Source organism: Garra rufa, chromosome 23, assembly GCF_049309525.1.
Source record: "Garra rufa chromosome 23, GarRuf1.0, whole genome shotgun sequence".
NCBI lineage: Eukaryota > Metazoa > Chordata > Actinopteri > Cypriniformes > Cyprinidae > Garra > Garra rufa.
Window position 1 is genome coordinate 33,702,616 of NC_133383.1, and position 23,398 is coordinate 33,726,013.

The 23,398-nt window shown below is 38.0% G+C and overlaps 2 protein-coding genes across 2 annotated transcripts in view; one reads left to right on the forward strand and one right to left on the reverse strand.

The window, feature by feature from the left end:
- LOC141299011 (talin-1-like) overlaps positions 1 to 9,730 on the forward strand; it is a 36,714-nt gene extending 26,984 nt beyond the window's left edge. The window contains exon 14 of the mRNA XM_073829291.1: positions 9,652 to 9,730. Coding sequence (XP_073685392.1) covers positions 9,652 to 9,730 — 79 coding nt within the window. The remainder of the gene's footprint in view (positions 1 to 9,651) is intronic.
- The window catches only part of map3k1 (mitogen-activated protein kinase kinase kinase 1, E3 ubiquitin protein ligase), a 97,660-nt gene continuing 82,283 nt past the window's right edge, over positions 8,022 to 23,398 (reverse strand). Inside the window, exons 16-20 of the mRNA XM_073829292.1 lie at positions 23,311 to 23,395; positions 17,412 to 17,543; positions 17,143 to 17,285; positions 12,357 to 12,488; positions 8,022 to 9,906 (exon numbers count right to left, since the gene is read on the reverse strand). Of these exons, the coding sequence (XP_073685393.1) occupies positions 9,757 to 9,906; positions 12,357 to 12,488; positions 17,143 to 17,285; positions 17,412 to 17,543; positions 23,311 to 23,395 (642 nt within the window). The 3' untranslated portion in view covers positions 8,022 to 9,756. The remainder of the gene's footprint in view (positions 9,907 to 12,356; positions 12,489 to 17,142; positions 17,286 to 17,411; positions 17,544 to 23,310; positions 23,396 to 23,398) is intronic.

The window sequence follows — 23,398 nt, forward strand, 5'->3', positions numbered from 1 at the left end:
CTACATTTCTGAAGCATTAAGAGCATAGAGTCATAGTATGCGATAGTATGCTATTTAGCCTGAAAAAGTTATTAAAGTTAATTATAGCTCAATAAAACACCACCCACTTTCCCAGCAACATTTTCCCTTCATTTTCTCCAAGAGAACCCAATGATGTTTACTTATTCCCTTTTTTGGTATGGAAAAAATGCCTCACAAATGAAATTTTTTTTAAGCAAAAAACATTATTTAAGTAAGGGACAGTTTTTGGAATGTTGTAAACATCTTTTCTGACATCTGACATAATCGAATAATTAAAAAAAACAATATATAAACAATATATTTAGCATATACATTTTCAGATAAATACAAATATACAGTATCTCACAAAAGTTAGTACACCCTCACATTTCAGTAACAATTTTAGTGTATCTTCTCAAGGGACAATACTATAGAAATGAAACTTGGATATATTTTAGAGTAGTCAATGTGCAGCTTGTCAGTATAGATTTACTCTGTTGTTGTCAAAATAGCTGGCAACAAAAGTGAGTACACCCTCAGTGATAACAGCAGTATGTTGTTTAACCATGCAAAGCCACATGTCCTATTCATCATGTTAATGTTTTTGTCTGCTTGACAGGACCATACAAACTTGTGTCTCTTGTATTAGAGCAGGTAAAATTAGCTGCTTTAAGTACAGTTCTCTCATACTGACCACTGGATGTTCAACATGGCATCTCATGGCAAAAACTCTCTGAGGATTTGAGAATTAGAATTGTTGCTCTCCACAAAGATGGCCAAGACTATTAGAGAATCAGTAACACCCTGAAACCGAGTTACACTACAGTGGTCAGAGTTACACTACAGTGGTCAGAGTTACACTACAGTGGTCAGAGTTACACTACAGTGGTCAGAGTTACACTACAGTGGTCAGAGTTACACTACAGTGGTCAGAGTTACACTACAGTGATCAGAGTTACACTACAGTGGTCAGAGTTACACTACAGTGGTCAGAGTTACACTACAGTGGTCAGAGTTACACTACAGTGGTCAGAGTTACTCTACAGTGATCAGAGTTACACTACAGTGGTCAGAGTTACACTACAGTGGTCAGAGTTACACTACAGTGATCAGAGTTACACTACAGTGGTCAGAGTTACTCTACAGTGATCAGAGTTACACTACAGTGGTCAGAGTTACTCTACAGTGATCAGAGTTACACTACAGTGGTCAGAGTTACACTACAGTGGTCAGAGTTACTCTACAGTGATCAGAGTTACACTACAGTGATCAGAGTTACACTACAGTGGTCAGAGTTACTCTACAGTGGTCAGAGTTACTCTACAGTGGTCAGAGTTACTCTACAGTGATCAGAGTTACACTACAGTGGTCAGAGTTACACTACAGTGGTCAGAGTTACTCTACAGTGGTCAGAGTTACACTACAGTGATCAGAGTTACACTACAGTGGTCAGAGTTACACTACAGTGGTCAGAGTTACTCTACAGTGATCAGAGTTACACTACAGTGATCAGAGTTACACTACAGTGGTCAGAGTTACTCTACAGTGGTCAGGGTTACACTACAGTGGTCAGAGTTACACTACAGTGGTCAGAGTTACTCTACAGTGGTCAGAGTTACTCTACAGTGATCAGAGTTACACTACAGTGGTCAGAGTTACACTACAGTGATCAGAGTTACTCTACAGTGATCAGAGTTACACTACAGTGGTCAGAGTTACTCTACAGTGGTCAGAGTTACTCTACAGTGATCAGAGTTACACTACAGTGGTCAGAGTTACACTACAGTGATCAGAGTTACACTACAGTGGTCAGAGTTACACTACAGTGGTCAGAGTTACACTACAGTGGTCAGAGTTACACTACAGTGATCAGAGTTACACTACAGTGGTCAGAGTTACTCTACAGTGATCAGAGTTACACTACAGTGGTCAGAGTTACTCTACAGTGATCAGAGTTACACTACAGTGGTCAGAGTTACACTACAGTGGTCAGAGTTACTCTACAGTGATCAGAGTTACACTACAGTGATCAGAGTTACACTACAGTGGTCAGAGTTACTCTACAGTGGTCAGAGTTACTCTACAGTGGTCAGAGTTACTCTACAGTGATCAGAGTTACACTACAGTGGTCAGAGTTACACTACAGTGGTCAGAGTTACTCTACAGTGGTCAGAGTTACACTACAGTGATCAGAGTTACACTACAGTGGTCAGAGTTACACTACAGTGGTCAGAGTTACTCTACAGTGATCAGAGTTACACTACAGTGATCAGAGTTACACTACAGTGGTCAGAGTTACTCTACAGTGGTCAGGGTTACACTACAGTGGTCAGAGTTACACTACAGTGGTCAGAGTTACTCTACAGTGGTCAGAGTTACTCTACAGTGATCAGAGTTACACTACAGTGGTCAGAGTTACACTACAGTGATCAGAGTTACTCTACAGTGATCAGAGTTACACTACAGTGGTCAGAGTTACTCTACAGTGGTCAGAGTTACTCTACAGTGATCAGAGTTACACTACAGTGGTCAGAGTTACACTACAGTGATCAGAGTTACACTACAGTGGTCAGAGTTACACTACAGTGGTCAGAGTTACTCTACAGTGGTCAGAGTTACACTACAGTGATCAGAGTTACACTACAGTGGTCAGAGTTACACTACAGTGGTCAGAGTTACACTACAGTGGTCAGGGTTACACTACAGTGGTCAGAGTCACACTACAGTGGTCAGAGTTACACTACAGTGGTCAGGGTTACACTACAGTGGTCAGAGTCACACTACAGTGGTCAGAGTTACACTACAGTGGTCAGAGTTACACTACAGTGGTCAGAGTTACACTACAGTGGTCAGAGTTACACTACAGTGATCAGAGTTACACTACAGTGGTCAGAGTTACTCTACAGTGGTCAGAGTTACACTACAGTGATCAGAGTTACACTACAGTGGTCAGAGTTACACTACAGTGGTCAGAGTTACTCTACAGTGGTCAGAGTTACACTACAGTGGTCAGAGTTACACTACAGTGATCAGAGTTACACTACAGTGGTCAGAGTTACTCTACAGTGGTCAGAGTTACACTACAGTGATCAGAGTTACACTACAGTGGTCAGAGTTACACTACAGCGGTCAGAGTTACTCTACAGTGGTCAGAGTTACACTACAGTGGTCAGAGTTACACTACAGTGGTCAGAGTTACACTACAGTGATCAGAGTTACACTACAGTGGTCAGAGTTACACTACAGTGGTCAGAGTTACTCTACAGTGGTCAGAGTTACACTACAGTGATCAGAGTTACACTACAGTGGTCAGAGTTACACTACAGTGGTCAGAGTTACTCTACAGTGGTCAGAGTTACACTACAGTGGTCAGAGTTACACTACAGTGGTCAGAGTTACTCTACAGTGGTCAGAGTTACACTACAGTGGTCAGAGTTACACTACAGTGGTCAGAGTTACACTACAGTGGTCAGAGTTACTCTACAGTGGTCAGAGTTACACTACAGTGGTCAGAGTTACACTACAGTGGTCAGAGTTACACTACAGTGGTCAGAGTTACTCTACAGTGGTCAGAGTTACACTACAGTGGTCAGAGTTACACTACAGTGGTCAGAGTTACACTACAGTGATCAGAGTTACACTACAGTGGTCAGAGTTACACTACAGTGGTCAGAGTTACACTACAGTGATCAGAGTTACACTACAGTGATCAGGGTTACACTACAGTGGTCAGAGTTACACTACAGTGGTCAGAGTTACACTACAGTGGTCAGGGTTACACTACAGTGATCAGAGTTACACTACAGTGGTCAGAGTTACACTACAGTGATCAGAGTTACACTACAGTGATCAGAGTTACACTACAGTGGTCAGAGTTACACTACAGTGGTCAGAGTTACACTACAGTGGTCAGGGTTACACTACAGTGGTCAGAGTCACACTACAGTGGTCAGAGTTACACTACAGTGGTCAGAGTTACACTACAGTGGTCAGAGTTACACTACAGTGGTCAGAGTTACACTACAGTGGTCAGAGTTACACTACAGTGGTCAGAGTTACTCTACAGTGGTCAGAGTTACACTACAGTGATCAGAGTTACACTACAGTGGTCAGAGTTACACTACAGTGGTCAGAGTTACTCTACAGTGGTCAGAGTTACACTACAGTGGTCAGAGTTACACTACAGTGATCAGAGTTACACTACAGTGGTCAGAGTTACACTACAGTGGTCAGAGTTACTCTACAGTGGTCAGAGTTACACTACAGTGATCAGAGTTACACTACAGTGGTCAGAGTTACACTACAGCGGTCAGAGTTACTCTACAGTGGTCAGAGTTACACTACAGTGGTCAGAGTTACACTACAGTGGTCAGAGTTACACTACAGCGATCAGAGTTACACTACAGTGGTCAGAGTTACACTACAGTGGTCAGAGTTACTCTACAGTGGTCAGAGTTACACTACAGTGATCAGAGTTACACTACAGTGGTCAGAGTTACACTACAGTGGTCAGAGTTACTCTACAGTGGTCAGAGTTACACTACAGTGGTCAGAGTTACACTACAGTGGTCAGAGTTACTCTACAGTGGTCAGAGTTACACTACAGTGGTCAGAGTTACACTACAGTGGTCAGAGTTACACTACAGTGGTCAGAGTTACTCTACAGTGGTCAGAGTTACACTACAGTGGTCAGAGTTACACTACAGTGGTCAGAGTTACACTACAGTGGTCAGAGTTACTCTACAGTGGTCAGAGTTACACTACAGTGGTCAGAGTTACACTACAGTGGTCAGAGTTACACTACAGTGATCAGAGTTACACTACAGTGATCAGAGTTACACTACAGTGGTCAGAGTTACACTACAGTGGTCAGAGTTACACTACAGTGATCAGAGTTACACTACAGTGATCAGAGTTACACTACAGTGGTCAGAGTTACACTACAGTGGTCAGAGTCACACTACAGTGGTCAGAGTTACACTACAGTGGTCAGGGTCATACAGAGCTTTTCCAAGATGGGTTCCATTCAGAACAGGCTTCGCAAGAGTCGAGAACCAGAACCTGGCTTCAAAACACAGATGCATGAATGCTGCCAGCATTGCTTTAAAGGTTGCAGAAGTAGAAGGTCAGCTTGTCAGTGCTCAGACTAGGGCTGGGCGATTAATCGAAAAGTAATCGAAATCGACATTCAGAACCTATAATCGATCAAATTTTTCCAGGTCAATTATTTCAATTACTTTGCCTTTAAAAACACTACTGCGTGTGGAGTCACGTGACCCCGTTACGTTTTTCCGCCGACATGTTGATGGAGAGCTTAAACAGTATTTATACAGTAAAAAGTATTTACAGGATATACAAGAGAAATTTTATTTAGAAGAGATACTGCTTATTTTCTACTTTTAATATTTATTTTATAAATAATTTATTTTGTTTTCAAATGTGCAAGTTATTTATTTTCACTAATTCAAGAAAAATGTGACTTTTCGTTTTAAGCAATGTGTGCTTTAATTTCAGTTTTTCAACACTGATGTTCAATAAATAATCATAGATAGTGTGTGTTTCCTTTATTCAAAAATCTCTCACTTGTAATATGTGAGCATATTTACTGTACAAAACTTGTCAGTGAACTATGAGGGCAAAAAAATAAATATTATTTAAATATAATTAAATTAATGAATAAAAATAATCGTTCATTAATCGTAATCGGGTTAAAATGTTCAATTAATCGAGATTTTGATTTTAGGCCAAATCGCCCAGCCCTAGCTCAGACCATACGCCACACACTGCAACAAGTCGATTTGCATAGGCGCCATCCCAGAAGGAAGCCTCATCTGAAGCTGACTCACAAGAAAGCCTGCAAACAGTTTGCTGAAGACAACCAAGAACATGAATTACTGGAACCATGTCCTGTGGTCTGATGAGACTATAAGATAAACTTGTTTGGCTCAGATGTTGTTCAGCATGTGTGGCGATGCCCTGCTGAGGAGTACCAAGAAAATAGTGTGTTGCCTACAGTCCAGCATGGTGGTGGTAGCATCATGGTCTGGGGCTGCATGAGTGCTGCTGGTTCTGGGGAGCTGCAGTTCATTGAGGGAAACATGGACTCCATTATGTACTGTACATTCTGAAGCAGAACATGATGCCTTCCCTCCAGAAACTAGACAGAACGACAGTTTCCAACATGATAACGACCCCAAACACACCACCAAGATGACAACTGCCTTGCTGAGGAAGCTGAAGCTGAAGGTGAAGGTGATGGGGTGGCCAAGAATGTCTCCAGACCTGAACCCTATTAAGCACCTGTGGGACTTCCTCAAGCGTAAGGTGTTAGACCATGTGTCTAATGTCCAGCAGCTCTGTGAGGAATGGAAGATGATCCCAGCAACAATCTGTGCAGCTCTGGTCAATTCCATGCCCAGGATGATTAAGGCAGTGCCAGATAACAATGGTGCTAACACAATATATTGACACTTTCACTTCGAGTGTACTCACTTTTTTTGCCAGCTATTTTGACAATAATGGCTGTGTGTTGAGTAATTTTGAGTAAGTTTCATTTCTATAGTATTGTCCCTTGAGAAGACTAAAATGGTTGCTGAAATGTGAGGGCTGTACTCATTTTCGTGACGTACTGTACAATCAGTGTGAGCTTGTAACTTGATGTTTAGATGTGTACTGATTGATTGATTAAATTCTTAACATTCAGTCACTGTTGTGATCAAAACAATGGTGCAAAACAGATTTGAGGATCACAACTAAACTATACTAAACTATATACTAATTAAATAATCCTCATTTTTAAGGCGAGACACAGCAGGTGAATAGGGTAAAAAAGTAATTAATAGTTATCACCTTACTTACCCAGTTGATTGATTACATTGATAATTGCAAACATGTTTTTGTATGACAAGTTTTCTACATTTTTATTTGTGTCTATATCCTGAGGAATTTTTACAGAGGGATATGAACAAATCCCTCTGTAAAAACCTTCAGGATACAGACAGGAATAAAAAAAGTAAAGTTAGGTGTGTGTAAGTGCTACTGAAGTGGAGATTTATGGCTCAGTGTAGGAGGAAAAAACTCATTGAATTCTATTGACACAAATAGATAAAGTGCTATAATAGAAACGCTTAACAGTGTTGTATGGATGTTTTCTTTCCACTAGTCTGAAAAAACACTTTATGAAAAAACAAAAAGCCTAAAATCTCAAACTTGACAGATGCATGAAAAACATTTTTGCCTGCAGTGTCTCCCCTTAAAACTCCTGTGGTCTAGGTAATTACTAAATTACTTCTTTTTTTTTTACGATCAGTTAACAGTTTGTACCACAAAGTATGAAGAATTGTACTGATCTTCATCATAGTGACAAACACTTAAAATAAGGTAATGTTCTCGATCACAGATAATGTACTGATGTCAGATAACACAGAACAAACAGCTCAGTGACATTTGACACAATTAATGCACCATCTTATGGAATTTAAGATGCTTCATGCTTAAAGGAATTTAAGCATGTTAGGGCTGCCATTTGTGACCCTGGACCACAAAACGTAAGTCTTAGTAGCACGGGTATATTTGTAGCAATAGCCAAAAATACATTATTATTTTTCTTTTATGCCAAAAATCATTAGGATATTAAGTAAAGATCATGTTCCATGAAGATATTTTGTAAATTTCCCACCGTAAATATACCAAAATGTAACTTTTGATTAGTAATATGCATTGCTAAGAAGTTCATTTAGACAACTTTAAAAGCATTTTTCTTAATATTTAGTTTTTTTGCACCATCAGATTCCAGATTTTGTAATAACAAACCAAGGAAAATTTAAATGGAAAACGTATTTATTCAGGTTTCAGATTAAAAATGAACCTTTATGACTGGTTTTGTGGTTCAGGGTCATATTTCCCATTACAAACAGTCAACTGATGTAACCAAATGTAATCAGCAAATCTTTTATGTGTTGTCAAAACTGGCTCAAGATGAAAAGATCAAAACGTGCAACAAAAAGACACAGACACTTAGAGATTTTCCTATGTGTTTTATTTGCTATAAAGACCAAAATATGTAGATTTCATTATAAAATGCTTCAAATGGGGTAAAAACCTAATAATTAAAACATTTTTGACAAAAGCTACACAAGATTAAAAGATACAGCTTTAGCCAATTCAATTTCCGTTTGCTGAACCCAGAGATTTATTTGCACAATAAAAGGAGCTAATATAAGTTAGCCCTTAAGCCCTGGAGATCTTAGAGGACAAAAAAACAAAAAAAAAAAAACAGAAAGAGAGAGATATAAAATTATAATAAAAGAATATATATTTATATATAATTATTTATATATATTGAGAAAGTGAACTTTGGTAGAAGAAAACTCTAGAGGACACCTGAGGTAGAAAAGACTGGAATAAAACAGCAATAGACAATCTTCACATAAAAAGTACCACCAAGTGACAAGAAACAGCATCATTTCATACAGGTCAGTTCAGCCCAGATCAACAAAAAGCCCATGAAATAACAGAAGAGCAACAAGCTGGTTGAGATGACGAGAACCGAACCGAAACGACAGAAGATGTGAAAAACTCAAGTAATACTGATTAGATTTTATGAAGCTGACTGAAACAGACGCCTTTCCAGTATATAAAAAGACAAGAGTGCATAACTTTAAAGCTTTTGTAAAGGCATAGAAAAATGAAAAGAAAATACACCCAAATGCAGGAACAAAAGTATTTATGATGAGAAGTGTGGTTTCGAAAAAAAAAAAAAAAATCAAGTAAAATACACTTAGCTACCAAAATTCATATTTACATCTGAACTCTTCAAGCTTGATCAGCCTGTATTCCACATGAAGTAGTAGAATTTCGCATTAAATAACTTTACTTTTAAAAATAGTTTTGCAATAGTCACATTTAAAACTCTGAGATTTGCATGAAGGGAGTCCAAATAAGGTAATCTTTTAAACGTTTAAAAATGTTCAAAAACCTAAACAGCAACAACACTTGAAGAGCCACAGTTCATACACCTGACATGTCTCCAGAACATGCGTAATGTTAATCGTTTTTGTTTACGAGCACTAGAGGCGTTAGCTACATATGATCCCTCCACCCAAATGTTCGACAGCACGATATAACACGAGGAAATGTTCAGTTACAGGTGCTGAATAACTCCTTTAGGAAGCTTAATCGTTTACAAATATCGGGTTTGTGAATGTGAAGAAACAGCACCAAAAACATGGCTGAGTAAATCAGAAATCACGGAGATCGGAAATGATGTTCCAGTGAGAGTAAAACCAAAAAACACATCACAGTCTAAAATTGGGTAATAGCTTTCAAAAGGTTCCCAATTTCGCCCATTAAGCTAAAACGAATAAAAGCAGACATTTACACACACCATCTCCATTGATGAAATGAAAAGCATCATATAAGCGTTCACATTCAGCGTTGTGCTAGTTCAACTAGCAAAGATTTGTCTTTCACCAAAACAAAGCAAATGTGTTAAAACGTGAGGAGACTCTCTATTACTAAAGACGAATGGACTCTTAACTTAAAAACGAGAAGAAATGGCACTTGTACAGAGACGCTCGCACGCTTTTTGCATTAGGTATTGAGGCTACAGCATTTAGGGCCCTCTTCAGTGACTGTGTTTTGTTTGTTCAGGCAAGAGAAAGACAGAATAACTCGCACCAGGAAGGCGGGACAGCAGTTTGAGGCACAGGCCGGACGCGGCCTTCAGTAGTCTGACGTCTGGCGGCGCTGGCAGCTCTACCAGGTGTGGCGGAAGACGGGGTGCTTCAGCAGCTCTCTGGAGGGCGGCCGGTCGGAGGGCTGGAGCTCGAGGCAGCGCAGGGTCACGTCCCGCAGGCCTGGAGACAGGTGGGGCGGGATAGTGGGCGCTGTGGTAGCGCTGGCGATCTGGGAGATGAAACGGTGATAAGAGAGAGTTAGGTTAGTCAATTTAATGGTTTACTGCCAGCCAGAGACGGACCAAACGACACGTCTGTAGTCAGTCAAGAGAGAAATGTACACTCCCGCTCAAAAGTTTGGGATCAGTAATGCTTTTTATAGTCTCTTATGCTCATCAAGGCTGTATTTATTTGATCAAAAATACAGAAAAACTGTAATTTAGCAAAATGTTATTACAATATAAAATAATGGTTCCTGTGATTTTCATCAGCTGTTACTCTGAGTGTCACATGATCCTTCAGAAATCATTCTAATAGAATGGGGGAACTATAACGTCACTTTCTAGGCAAAAACCTAGAAGCGAGTTAGCATTTTCGGTTCAAAAGTCAATGGGTTTTTTGAATGGGACTTTGGTTGAATCCCTTAAATAAGGTCTGTGGTTAACACAAGCTCAAGATACTTTCACGTTTTATTGTACAACATTAAACAACAGTTACACCCCACTCGTGATTTTTTTAAACTGTTACGCTTCTTAAAAAAGACGGTTGCTAAAGAGTTACTAAATGGGACCACAGGCGCAGTCGGAGACATTAAACGTCTTGAGAACAGTTGATCAATTTATAGTATTTTCTAAATGTAGTATAATTTATAGTACAGTTAATTGTAGAATAACCGAACTAAGTTTGTTCCAAGTACTTTATATTGTCGTTCGACTGTTTTTTTTTTGCTTTGCCCCAAAGTGCAACCAATAGTTTTGTATGGAAGATTCTCCTTTTATTACTGATGTAACCAGCAGAGAGTCATATTACCATTATTCCATGTTAACACCACATTTACCGGCTTTACGTGGTCTGGGTCAAACTTTACTGATGCATAGTGCTTGAAGCCACGTTAAAATTAAATATTTACGGCCACATGAAGCTGTTAGACAGCAGAAAGTTTGAGGATTTTCTAGAAGCACGGATAAAATACCAATTTGCGTAACCACTCTAACAAAATGGTAGCTGGAACGTGGTACTTTATTCACTAAAATACATGTAATCTTACCATAATCAAACACATGCTCACTCTGCTGTTATTTAATACTTTTATGCACTATATTTTTTATTGAATACTACATGGAGACTCGTTTTTAATTAAAATATTCATATTAATTAAGGATTTATTGACTTTTAATGGGCCTTGTTTTGAAATACACAGAAATAGGTGCTTTCATGTGTTTTAGTTATGATTATTTAATTTATTCACTCCTTACTGTTTATTACTATTGTTGTTTCATTTCAGTTTCATTTTTGGCTCTAGTTGGAATTTATTCCAGTTTTATATGAAAAGATTCATGCAACATGGAATAAAATTCATCCACAGAGTAAATCCTTTATACTGAACAAGTTTCTATAAATAAGTTTGAAAAAGGTTGTCGGAAACATAATGGTGGTGACTCTGAAGGAGAGCGACTGATGTAGTTCATTTATAGCCTAAGTTTAGCTTTGTAGTTCTGCTGAATTGAATGATTTCTGAAAGATCATGTAACACTGAAGGCTGGAGTAATGATGCTGAAAATCTTTGTATCACAGGGGTAAATTATATTTTAAATTGAAATAATATTTCACAATCATAGTTTTTAACTGTATTTCTTTACTGTATTTTTGATCACATAAATGCAGCCTTAAGCATTAAAAAATCATCTTTAAAAACCATTAAAAATCTTACATGTACGTGTACATACAAACAAATCTATACATGTTAGAGTTTGGAAAAGATTCTTCAATTTCTGTCATAACTTGTTAAAAAAAAAAAAGCAATTCAAGCAGCAACTGTTTTTTCACTTTACAAAGCTGGCAATTTTATCATTTAAATTGATAAATTAAAAAAAAATGTTTTTTCCTTTTAAACACACCTAAAGACTTAAAGATATTGATTAGGTAGGGGTGTGAAGAGACACTTATCCCATTAGACAAGACAAGACAGGGTTCAAGAGATGAGACGTGATTTTTAAACTTTTTTTTAAGAAATCCTCAATGATGAAATATATAGGGAAAAATAGCATTTTATTCAACTGAAAAACAAAATGCATGTGCATTTTGATATGTACTTTATGAAACTAAACTTCTAGAATTATGAATTATATGCTGTGATACACATTCATGCCACGAGATCTCATCACATCCCTATTATTAAGAGTAAATTATTACACAGTCTGCAGAGAAAGCTGCAATTTGGACCTACAACCCCTTAAAGTCCACGATTTGGAAAAAAATCCTGAAACGTTTTCTTCAAAAAAACTAATTTCTTTTTGACTGAAAAAAGTAAGACATGAACATCTTTGATGACATAGGGGTGAGTAAATGATCAGAAAAATTGAATTCATGGGTGAACTAATCCTTTAAGGAGCTGAAATTTGTAGCAAACATAATTCAACTGCAGGTTTTTTTAATTATAAAATGTGCACCTATCCTCACCTTGAAAATGAGCGCCAGGTGGTTGGAGTGTTTCTCTGCATTCCAGGGCGGCTTCGCACAGGACATTTCTATAATAGCACAGCCCACACTCCAGACATCACAGCTGCGACCGTACTGCTGCCCTCTCAGCACCTGCAGTCACATGAATGACACCACTTCATACTCACAATCCCTCATATGGTAGAAACACAGAAACCATTCAATTAAGCTGCATGAAAAAAATTAACTAAAATAAAATGCAACTGCCATAAAGCTCACTGGGTGCAGGACTAGACACCCCTGACCCATCTTCTTCACAGAACTCAGAGAAGAACAGGGGATTGTGTCTTATCTCATCAATAATCAACCAATTTACTCATTGAATGCAGTGTCACCCTCATATGAGTCAAATATATGAGAAAGAGTGTGACGGCTATTCTGCAAGTCCAACACCCTCTTCTTCCCCAAAATAAAAGCCCTTCAGAACTACGGCAACTTGCCACATTATCTCATTTCAAACGAGCCTCTGTCCACTTGTCGATACTTCTCTGACATTTCAGAGTTATTAGTCATGGAGTTCCAAACTGTGGACAAAACTGTGCTGCAAATGAATCAAGCGGAGCGATGCTATTATCTGTTCACTGCACAAACAAGATCTGCTTTTATGCAAGACAAAAGCAAAAGGGGGGGATTTGGGGGATTTTTTTTTAGCATAGGCACGTAGAGAACTTTGGATATATACTAGGACTGTCAATCGATTCAAAGATTTAATCGTGATTAATCGTGAGTTAACTCGTTAATAATCACATATTTTTGTGCGTTCTAAATGTACCTTAAATTAATACTTTTTTAAAGTTTTTAAGACTCTAATCAACATGGGCATGGACAAATATGGATGCTTTAAGCAAATGTATGTTTATTATTAGTGAAACCATACTCGACATAGAGCAGGAAGACTTGACATGTTTCAAAGGTCATAGATGTTTTTCAAATAACTTGTTCATGTCTATTAGAAAAAGAACATAGAAACAGTTTACTGACACAAGCCTGTTTACATTATTTGCAGGACAGGGCAGCTCACTCCTTCTGAACATGCTAAATGTACATTTATTATGTATTATTACATTTGTTTGCCTCTCTGTGCCCACATACTGTCATTTGATGCAGCCAAGTTCTCAACAAAACGATTTCCATTGTTATATTTTAGTGTTTCTGTTGTCAGACAACCAAAGTAATATGAAATAATGATGATCATTATTCAGTCGCTAAAAGAATCATTTACCAGCATCTGGACATACAGTGCCCTCCACTAATATTGGCACCCTTGGTAAATATGAGCAAAGGTGGATGTAAAAAAATAAATCTGCAAAAATTTATCATTTTCAATTTTCATTCAAAAAATTCACAAAATTCTAACCTGTCATTAAATTAAAACAATATAACCTGGGAGGAAAAAAATCTAATAAAATTAATAAATATAAAATAAAAATAAATTATGAAATAAATGTTTTTCTCTAGTTCACGTTGGCCACTATTATTGGCACCCAATTATTGCAGCGTCCTTTTCCCAAGATAACAGTTCTGAGTTTTCTCCAACAATGTCTAATGAGTTTGGAGAACACCTGACAAGAGATCAGAGACCATTCCTTCAAACAGAATCTCTCTACATTCTCCAGAATCTCTCTCTTCCCAGCTTTATGTTGGTGCTTCTTCTCTTCAGTTTCTCTACAGGGTTCAGGTCAGGGAACTGGGACGGCCATGGTAGAAGCTTCATTCTGTGCTCAGTGACAATTTTTGTGTTGATTTTGATGTTTGTTTTGGATCATCGTCCTGCTGGAAGATGCAACCATGACCCATCATAAGATTTCCAACAGAGGCAGTCAGGTTTGGATTTTTTATCTGCTGGTATTTGATAGAATCCATGAAGCCATGTATCTAAACAAGATGTCCAGGACCTCTGGCAGAAAAATAGGCCAACAACATTAAAGACCCAGCAGTATTTTGAACTGTGGGCATGGGCTATTTTTTTTTTCCCTGTCTGCACAAAACCATCTGGAGGGTTAGCTGCCAAAAAGCGCATTTTTAGTGTCATCTGACCATAGAAGCCAGTCCTGTTTGAAGTTCCAATCATGTCTGACAACTGAATATGCTGGAGTTTGTTTTTGGATGAGCCAGGAGGATGTTTTCTTGAAACCCTCTTAAACAACATGTGCTGATGTAGGGGCTGTTTGATCATTTTATTTTAGGCTTTCTGACCCCAAGACTCTGCAATTCTCTGCAATTCTCCAACTGTGATCCTTGGAGAGTCTTTGGCCACTCAAACTCTCCTCCTTATTGTGCATTAGGGTGATATAGACACACATCCTCTTCTAGGCAGATTTATAACCTCTTAGTTGATTGGAACTTCTTTAATTATTGCCCTGATGGTGGGAATGGGGATTTTCAATGCTTTAGCTCTTTTCTTACAGCCACTTTATATTTTGTGAAGCTCAACAAACTTGTTCTGCACATCAGAACTACACTCTTTGGTTTTACTCCTTGTGATGGATGATTAAGGGAATTTGGCTTTTGTGATCCTCATATTTATAATCCTGTGGAACAGAAAGTCATGACTGGACAATTTTATACTCCTAGCCACCCTGATGTGCTAAAACAATTGTAATATTAATGGAATATACTTCAGAGATATTTTACATAGACAAAATTCTAGGGGCGCCAATAATTGTGGCCAATGCAATGTGAACTAGAGAAAAACATTTATTTCGTAATGAGATTTCCCCCTCAGTTTCCATTGTTTTATGTCAATGAAAGGTTAGAATTTTGTGAAATTTTTTGAATGAAAGATCTAAAGGATAAACAATGCAGATTTATTTTCACAGTCACCTTTGCTCTTATTTACCAAGGGTGCCAATATTAGTGGAGGGCTGTTTTGACAGCCCTAATATATACAAAACACATTGTATTCTTTAAGGTTGTTCCTGTTGCTTTTATTGACGCTAGTGTTTTGTGAGTTAACTAGCTAAAGTACTGACAGTGCATTTAAATGGAAAGACCAAAACAAAACAAATAACAGCTAGCTATTCAAGTGATGAACTGAGCCAATTCAAATGTTTTATTTCTCCACACCATGTATTGTGAAGTAAGGGAGCATAGGTGCACAACTTTCATTGCTCTCTCAACTCTGGACATTTAAATGTCAATGTCCTTTCACAAAAGCGTGGTCAAGTCTGGTGACCTCTCTGTGTGCTGTTCAGAGTTACGTGGCCAGTCAGGGAAAATGGGACAAAGTGGATTTAGATCTTAGTAACTTGAAATGAAAGTAAATTGCAGTTCTTTTAAGGCAGCCACAATTGGCCGACCCCTTAATTCCTTGTTGTTATTGTGTGCCCAAACTCTGTTTAATTAGGAAGCAGTTCAGCTGGCCCTGCCTCCTCCAGCAGGGTATTCATTACTGAAACCTCTTCAAAATGAACAAGCTTTCTTTTGACTGGGAAGGTCTCTCTTTCTCTCGGTCTCTCCATTTCCAACCAGAGCTTTGAGCACAGTCTAAGCAGGCTAACTTCTTTAAGTAGTTGAATTACAGTAAATGGACCCAAGCAGAGTGAGTATTGTGCACCTCAGTTTAAAACCAGATGGATTTTTTTCAGAAATACCACGATTTTATCACAATTCTTTGTCATGTTTGTTTTACTATTGTGCAAGTTGTCTGAGCAGTACAGCCAAATTAATTTCCCCATTTTAAAAACAAAGCCTTACAAGGTAACAAAATATAAAATAAAAACAATGGCAGATGTTTAGGCCAAAGTGGGCGGGGAAAAACAAAAAAACAAAAACCTTTTGTCATTCTGTTATCTTTGTTATTAAAAAATAAGAACAAAGATAGGCTACATGTTACAAATACACATAATATACAAATAAAACAAACAGTGCTTTAATTGTCAGGTACAGTAGGTGTATTTATCAGCATTCAAGAAGTGTAATTAACAAATATAAAAATAAAACACGATACGCTACATATATAAATTATACACTGACTCTTATGAAAGCAACTGTATTAAAGTTCTTCAGTCAAGCGCTGTGAGCAGTGAGTGATTTTTCTTTGCGTTTTGTTTTATTAGCCAACCATCACCCAAAAATGATAATTCTGTCATCATTTACTCACTCTTGAGTGTTTTTAAACTCAAATTACTTTCTTTCTGTTGTTGAACTTATTTTGAAGAATGTGGGTAACCAAACGGTCGCTGGTCCCCATTGTATTTTATTTATTTTTCCCACTTTCAAAGTTGAGGACCAGCTACTGTTACCCATATTCTGCAAAATATCTTCTTTTGTGTTCAGCACAAGAAAAAAATGAATAGAGGTTTGGGACAGCATGTGAGTAATGACAATTGGCAGCATGTTTAGTTCTGTAGCTTTAAGAGCTGAATGCATCTAATATACAGGTGCACATCCGTTTTTGTTTCAACTGTTTACTTTCACTTTAGACATAACTAACTGTGTTTATCCTTGTGTGTTTTTGATAGTATTAGCAAATTAGACGTGAAAGATAGCCAAGTCCAGTAATCAGACAAGGCAAGGCTTTAAAGCACATGCAAATAATGTACTTTTGTGATTGTGAATAAGTGCAGTGTTCCGTGAGTGAATTTATGTCGTGTTGTACAGTATATTGAGACGGACGCACACTGTAGCACGATACTACGATATTTTTAATTTATCGTGGAGGGATTTTAATCATCAAAAATCATCATATCGCACACCACTAAACAAGGTTAACACAGGTTTGGCAGTTTTAGATTTAAAAGTTTACCTCAGGAGCCATGAAGGCAATGGTTCCCAGTAGCTGACCCTGAAACTCTCCCGCTCCAGTGCCTTTTGAAGCCAGACGTGCCGCTGCCCCAAAATCAGCTATCCGCAACCTCTGGCCTGTGCTGTCAATTAGTAGATTGGCACCTGCATAGATTAAAAGACGACTGTGAATACAGAAACATGCAAGCTCTGCTCCAAAACCTATGTAGAGTCCCAATACAAAGACAGCAGCAATGTTTCCAGCAGCTGTTCACTTAGCTCTTAGCTTACCTTTGATGTCACGATGGATGATCTGGTTCTCATGGAGGTAGGAAAGACCTCGTAGGAGCTGTTCAGTGTAGTTGATGATCACACCCTCCTTAAAGGCACCATACTTATTTAAGAGATGAGATACAGAGCCACCTAAGAAAACAGGGATCAAAGGAAGACTGTTATGGATCAGGACAAAATCAGGCAAACAGTGTCCCTGATAAGTAGGTATGCCCTCGACTGAAGATTTTTCTGGTTGGCTAGTAGTCATTCATTTTCAGCATCAGTCGACGATTAGTCTCATGTTTACTAATAAACCATATAAATTATAATAATGAGCCTTTAATTGCCTACATAGATTAATGAGCACTCAAGCGCACAGAAAACCTTGCAATGGTGCACCGGCAGATATAATTAATTATGAATGTGTCAGAGAAAAACAGCAAGGAGACTGCATTAACTCTTTAATAATCTATTATAAAATTATAAACTAGTGCTTTCTTTGTTTGCCTTACAGACTATTTTTCATGTCTGTAAGGCAAGTATCAAAGGAGTTTTAAAGTTTCGTGCTCAAGATTAATGAGATGAGATGCCAGAAAGTGCAGCCTGTTTGCTTTATTTTACAAAAGCGCAACGTTTTGTTATTGTGAGTGCACACAAATAAACAGAGTCTTTGAACAGAGATTTGAAAGATGGGTCATTCTACAGAAACATATGGCAATGTGTTACACATATGGCAACGATGTCTTAAAATTAGGGATGTAACGGTATTGTAAATACCGTCGTACCGCAATAGCAAATTTTTTCGATACTACCGTGGTCGCATGACTCGATAAAACGATAGGTCTTCTGAGAAAAGTTTGCTCAGGCGAATGGAGCGAACGGGAGGTAGCGGGAACTACAATTCCCATCAGCCCAGGCGTGGCCATCATCCTTTGCGGTCTGTTGTGATTCTGAATGGAGGGAGGAGCGGATTTTTGAAAAGACGGAGCGTCTTGGTTATAACTCGCTCCAAGACCGCTCCACCATCGCTCCATCATGAGGAACAATTCACGCCAACTGACCGTAATATAGCTGCATATTAAGCAGGAATTCACATGCTAAACATATTTCGCTTGATAGAGATGGATCACTCAAATCAGAAATAATGTGAAGGCTATGATGACGGCAATGGACATCATTTTCACACGCAATCACTCTGTTAATGCATTAAAACAAATGTACAGTGTTGGGCAGTAGCGTCGCTACAAATAGTGACGCTACTAGCTTAACTACATTTCTCAGTAGCGTGGTGGTAGCGTCGCTGTTTTCTGAATCAAATAGCTTTTCAGTAGCTAAGCTATTATTTTGATCAAGTAACGCGGTAGCGTCAACAAAAGCTACAAGCTATATATTGTTCTATACTTTAAGCTCAAATCGGAAATATAACTGCTACGGATCACTGATCCTGGGTCAGTAAGCGACGCCACCGCCACTAAACCTCGTGATGCCATTGGCTCATTAAACTGTCAGTCAAACCGTATTATTCCTCCCGCCTCTCTCGTGAATGAAGTGCGGCACGCAGTTTGAAGCATCTCAGCGTGTTTGCAGACTTGAGGTAAATAAAGAAGTGTTGATTGAAAGTACATGTTTTCTGTATTTATAACACAGCACTGTATTTATAAAGGCTAATGTTTTTTTTTTTTTTGCATTCGAAGAGATGAGAAAAGTGTGTCTTAGTCTAGCACTTGTCGAGACTTTTGTTGTCGATATTTTAGCTAAATGTCAGAAAAAAACTGAGCGCCCACATAGCAACAGAAAACTGTATAATCTGCAATGCTAGTAATGGGCGCCTTGATTTTACTATTTGAAGCAGGCTAGTGCTCTGGGAAGATCTCAAACTCAGAAGTACGAGATGGGCAGAGGGTGGGTGTCAAATTCATGGCGAAAGGCAAAATATTTCGGTTCGTTAGTAAAAACAAACAAACAAAAAACGACCAGGTTCCATAGCAAAATAAGAATGAAACCGTGTTCTAGTCTAAACGAATTATAATAATCTTTGCTAATATTCTGAATACTTCAAACTGCTTTGGACTTTGCAGTAGCAAATTATGCCTTTACTATGATGACCAACATGACAGAATATGATATTCAGCTGTTTGATCGCGCTGGTGTCTTACGCGCACACTATGTTCATTTGAAAAATAAAACACAGTCACCCAAAAGTTACACTAGTCAATTTAAATAGTGTGTATTACATGCAGTTCAGCATGACCACCGGTCCTGTGGCACATTTTTGCTCATCATGATATTTTCCGTCGACGTGCATGAAGTACAAAGCTTACCCAATGCATAATAATTTTGCTTCAAATACATTGCAGATATGGAAACATTTGTATTTGTGGCAAGAGAGGTAGTCTACATAAGCCCAACTTTACTTTCACATTTAATTTGTTTTGGATTGTTTAGGCAAATTTATTTATTTATTTATTTCATCATTGTTCTGTTCTGAATAAGATTAAAGTTAAAGGATTTGTTGTGGAGTGAGGGAAATATTGTCATAACATTACGCTGTAGGCCTGTTTATTTCAGAATATAATAAAATGTGACTTATAGGCCTAGCCGCTGTGACCTGTCGGTTAATTTTTTCCTCTCAAAGACTTACAATTTACGTTAATGCATTTTACCTTCTGCAAACGAAAATAGCCGCTTGATTCGGTTATATATTTTTACTGTCAGTTAACAAATTTACAATAGAATTTAGCTTTGCTTCCCAGATAGTAACAGGGTCTGGGCCAAATCTGGCTTACATTCCACACTTGTCTTTTATTCACAGTCTTGACTGCAAAAGTTTGTGATTTGTTTTTATTTTTGTATTTGTTATGTACTATAGATTCTGACAATTAAAAAAAACAGGCTCCTGTATTCATGAAATCAATCACTATCTTTGTTCAAACACGGCAGTAAATTAAAGTGCTGTTTTTGTGCGGTCTGTCATATTTTAGTAGCTATATACAACAAATCTACAGCGCTTCCTTTAGGCTATTTTTTACGAAGCTGTCAACACTGTAAACTCTGACGACATGCAATCAGTTGACGAACACCCATTCATATATAGACTATGTTATTCAATAATATGTATAAAATTATTTTATTTACAAATTTTGTGTTTTCCCTGTTTGATTCGTTTAATATTGTGAAACTGGTGCCATTGCTTTTTTGTTTTTATTTTTTTAAAGAAAGAATTCAACCCCCCAGAATATGAGATAAATCCAGCCCTGTACATGATACAGATTTTTGTTGCCAAATTGGTTTGGAAGAGTGGTTGAATAAACAATTTAACTGAACTTGTATGCCTGTATGACTGACAATTTAATTGATCACTGAGAGAGCACTGACTATGTATGATGTTGGTTCAATAGAAAAATGACATTTTAAAAAATAGCTTAGATGTAGTGAACTACTTTTGCCATGATGCTGTAGCTTAGCTTGCTACATTACCAAAGGCTGTAGCTTTAGTGTAGTTAAGCTTCATTTAATGAAGAGTAACTGTTAGCTTAGCTCACTACATTTTCCAAGTAGCTTGCCCATCACTGCAAATGTAATGGTATCCGATTTCGAATGAGCAGAAATTTGTACGAAATGCAGCGATCCATAAGTAAAATAACTGACGAAAATGTGTTTTTATTTTCATTACAAACTTTGCACTGCATAAAGCAGCAATTATACTCTTTTAATGCTGATGTTATTAGCTTGGTATGTGGTAGGAACAAAGTTTGCACACTAGTGTTCCAAACTCTCCTGTTATTTTATTTTAGGATTTATTTTAATACAAGTTATGAACAGGACCGTTATATTTCAAACATTATTTCTGAATTTTTTTTTGACGTGGAGCGGTGTTTCTGACATCAGTGAGCGAGGAGTGCAGCGGGAGCGGAAAATTGTGAACCCGGAGCGGAGCTGGAGCGGAGTGATTATTAAATGCACAGAGCGCGGAGGGGAAATTGTTGCCGCTTCACTCCGCTCACATACTCTGGTCCCAAGTGAGAGGGTTTTTCTGTTGCAGGGGACATTGTAAATGCCCAGAGATCCCAGCTTTTACCAGATAATGTTAATATGCTAGATTTCCTTTAAAAAAAAAAAAAACTGTCTCTGCCTGAATAAGTGAGTGTGTGAGTGAATGAGGTGAGTGTTCTCAAATACTCATTCAGCACATGGGCCAGCTGCAATAAGTAGGCTGCTATTTCTATTTTTTCTGAGTTTTCAAGAATACTAAATTGAAACTTTTTTTTTTTTTTTTTTTACATGGTTTAATAATTTTTTGTTATTAAAATTGAAGTTCCTGTTTCAAAGTGATAGATGGCTAATTTGTATGCCATTGATATGTTCAGTGTTCATGTAAACTGTTTAATAAGCACTTCTGGCACTTTTTTCGAGTCTCTTCATTAGTTTTGTTTTTCCTGTAAATGATTCAATAAATACCGTACCGTGACATTCATATCGAGGTATTACCGTACCGTGAAGTTTTGATACCGTTACATCCCTACTTAAAATGTATTTTTTTTTTACTTCTAAACTTAGACCACATTATTAGATTACCTTTTGACTTTATGGATATGCATAAATGACAGCTTAATGATATATATATTTTTTTTACATTTATTTATCCATAAGGAAGGTAACACCAGTGACAATTTTCATGAAAAATTGCATTTTACAAAATGGCTGCTGCTAGTTATCTAATAAAATTAGGGTTGGGCATCGAGAACCGGTTCCAACTTGGAACCGTTAAAAAAATAACGATGCCATTGGAATTGTTTATAAAATTTGTTTTCGATTCCGATCATCGGTTCCAAACACGCAAGTTTTGGTTCCCATTGTGGCCACCGTATTTCCGGAAGTGCTTGCCGCGCGCTTGTTCAGTTGCAGCTATGGAGCACGGTAAGCGGCGCTCAAAAGTGTGGCTTTATTTCACACTAAAAAAGCCTGGGTCGGCACAGTGCAACACATGTGACAAAATGATATCTTGCACGGGAGGATGCACTACGAATATGACGAAACACCTACGCCTGCATGATGTACAAATTAAGGAGTGTAGCGTGTTTGACGTGCTGCGCAGGTCCACTGTCTCGTCCTCTTCGGGCAACCCTGCGCTAACCAACGTTAGTAACGTTACCTCGTCACAACAATCAGGTAAGTGATTGTAGTTTAACAATAAAGCGCTTGACCAAATTTGGTGAACAACAACGTTACTGAAATATTTTTTTCCCTCGTAGATGAATGTAGCGTTATGCAAATTGCCCACGCTTGTAGCAGTCCTAATATTACTGCTGCTAATGCTTACATGGGCTGCAGCTCCTAGAACTAAAACTCATAATGAATCAAAATAAAATTATCCTCTGTGAAATCAAATGAGCCTGTGACATGTTTTGACTCCAGCCCACAAAGAATCGGAATTGAGAATCGAAAAGAACCGAAATCGAAAGGAAGAATCGGAATCGGAATCAGAATCGTTCAAATCAAAACGATGCCCAACCCTAAATAAAATTTTGGTCAACCAAGCATCTTCTCGTCAACTAACGATTACTTGACTATTAGGGGGCAGCCCTACTGAAAAGTGTTGCTTACAAAGAGAGAATTCGCCAAAAGGACCTTTTGTTAACATATTAATAGGTTGTGAGATCCAGCACAACTATTACCTAAGGTACAGTCACATTTACAATTGTTCAATCATTTTCAAGGGTGAAGTCCAGCCAATTTAATAGGAATCCACACAACTGGGAAATTGCATGAAGATAGATTTCACAAAAGCTTTGAGTTAGTCATGCAGATGCACCACTTTGACCAACAGAATGGTGCTTGGTTTGAAATTGACAAATGGACCCGTTTTGCCCATGCAATTTCCTCATATTTACTCTTTGCATGTTTGTGGTAAACCAACCTGCCATCCACTCCACAAAAAGGTTGTAGTTGTTCTTCTCACAGGTTGCCCCAAGCATCCGGATGATGTGTGGGTGGTTGAGAAGACC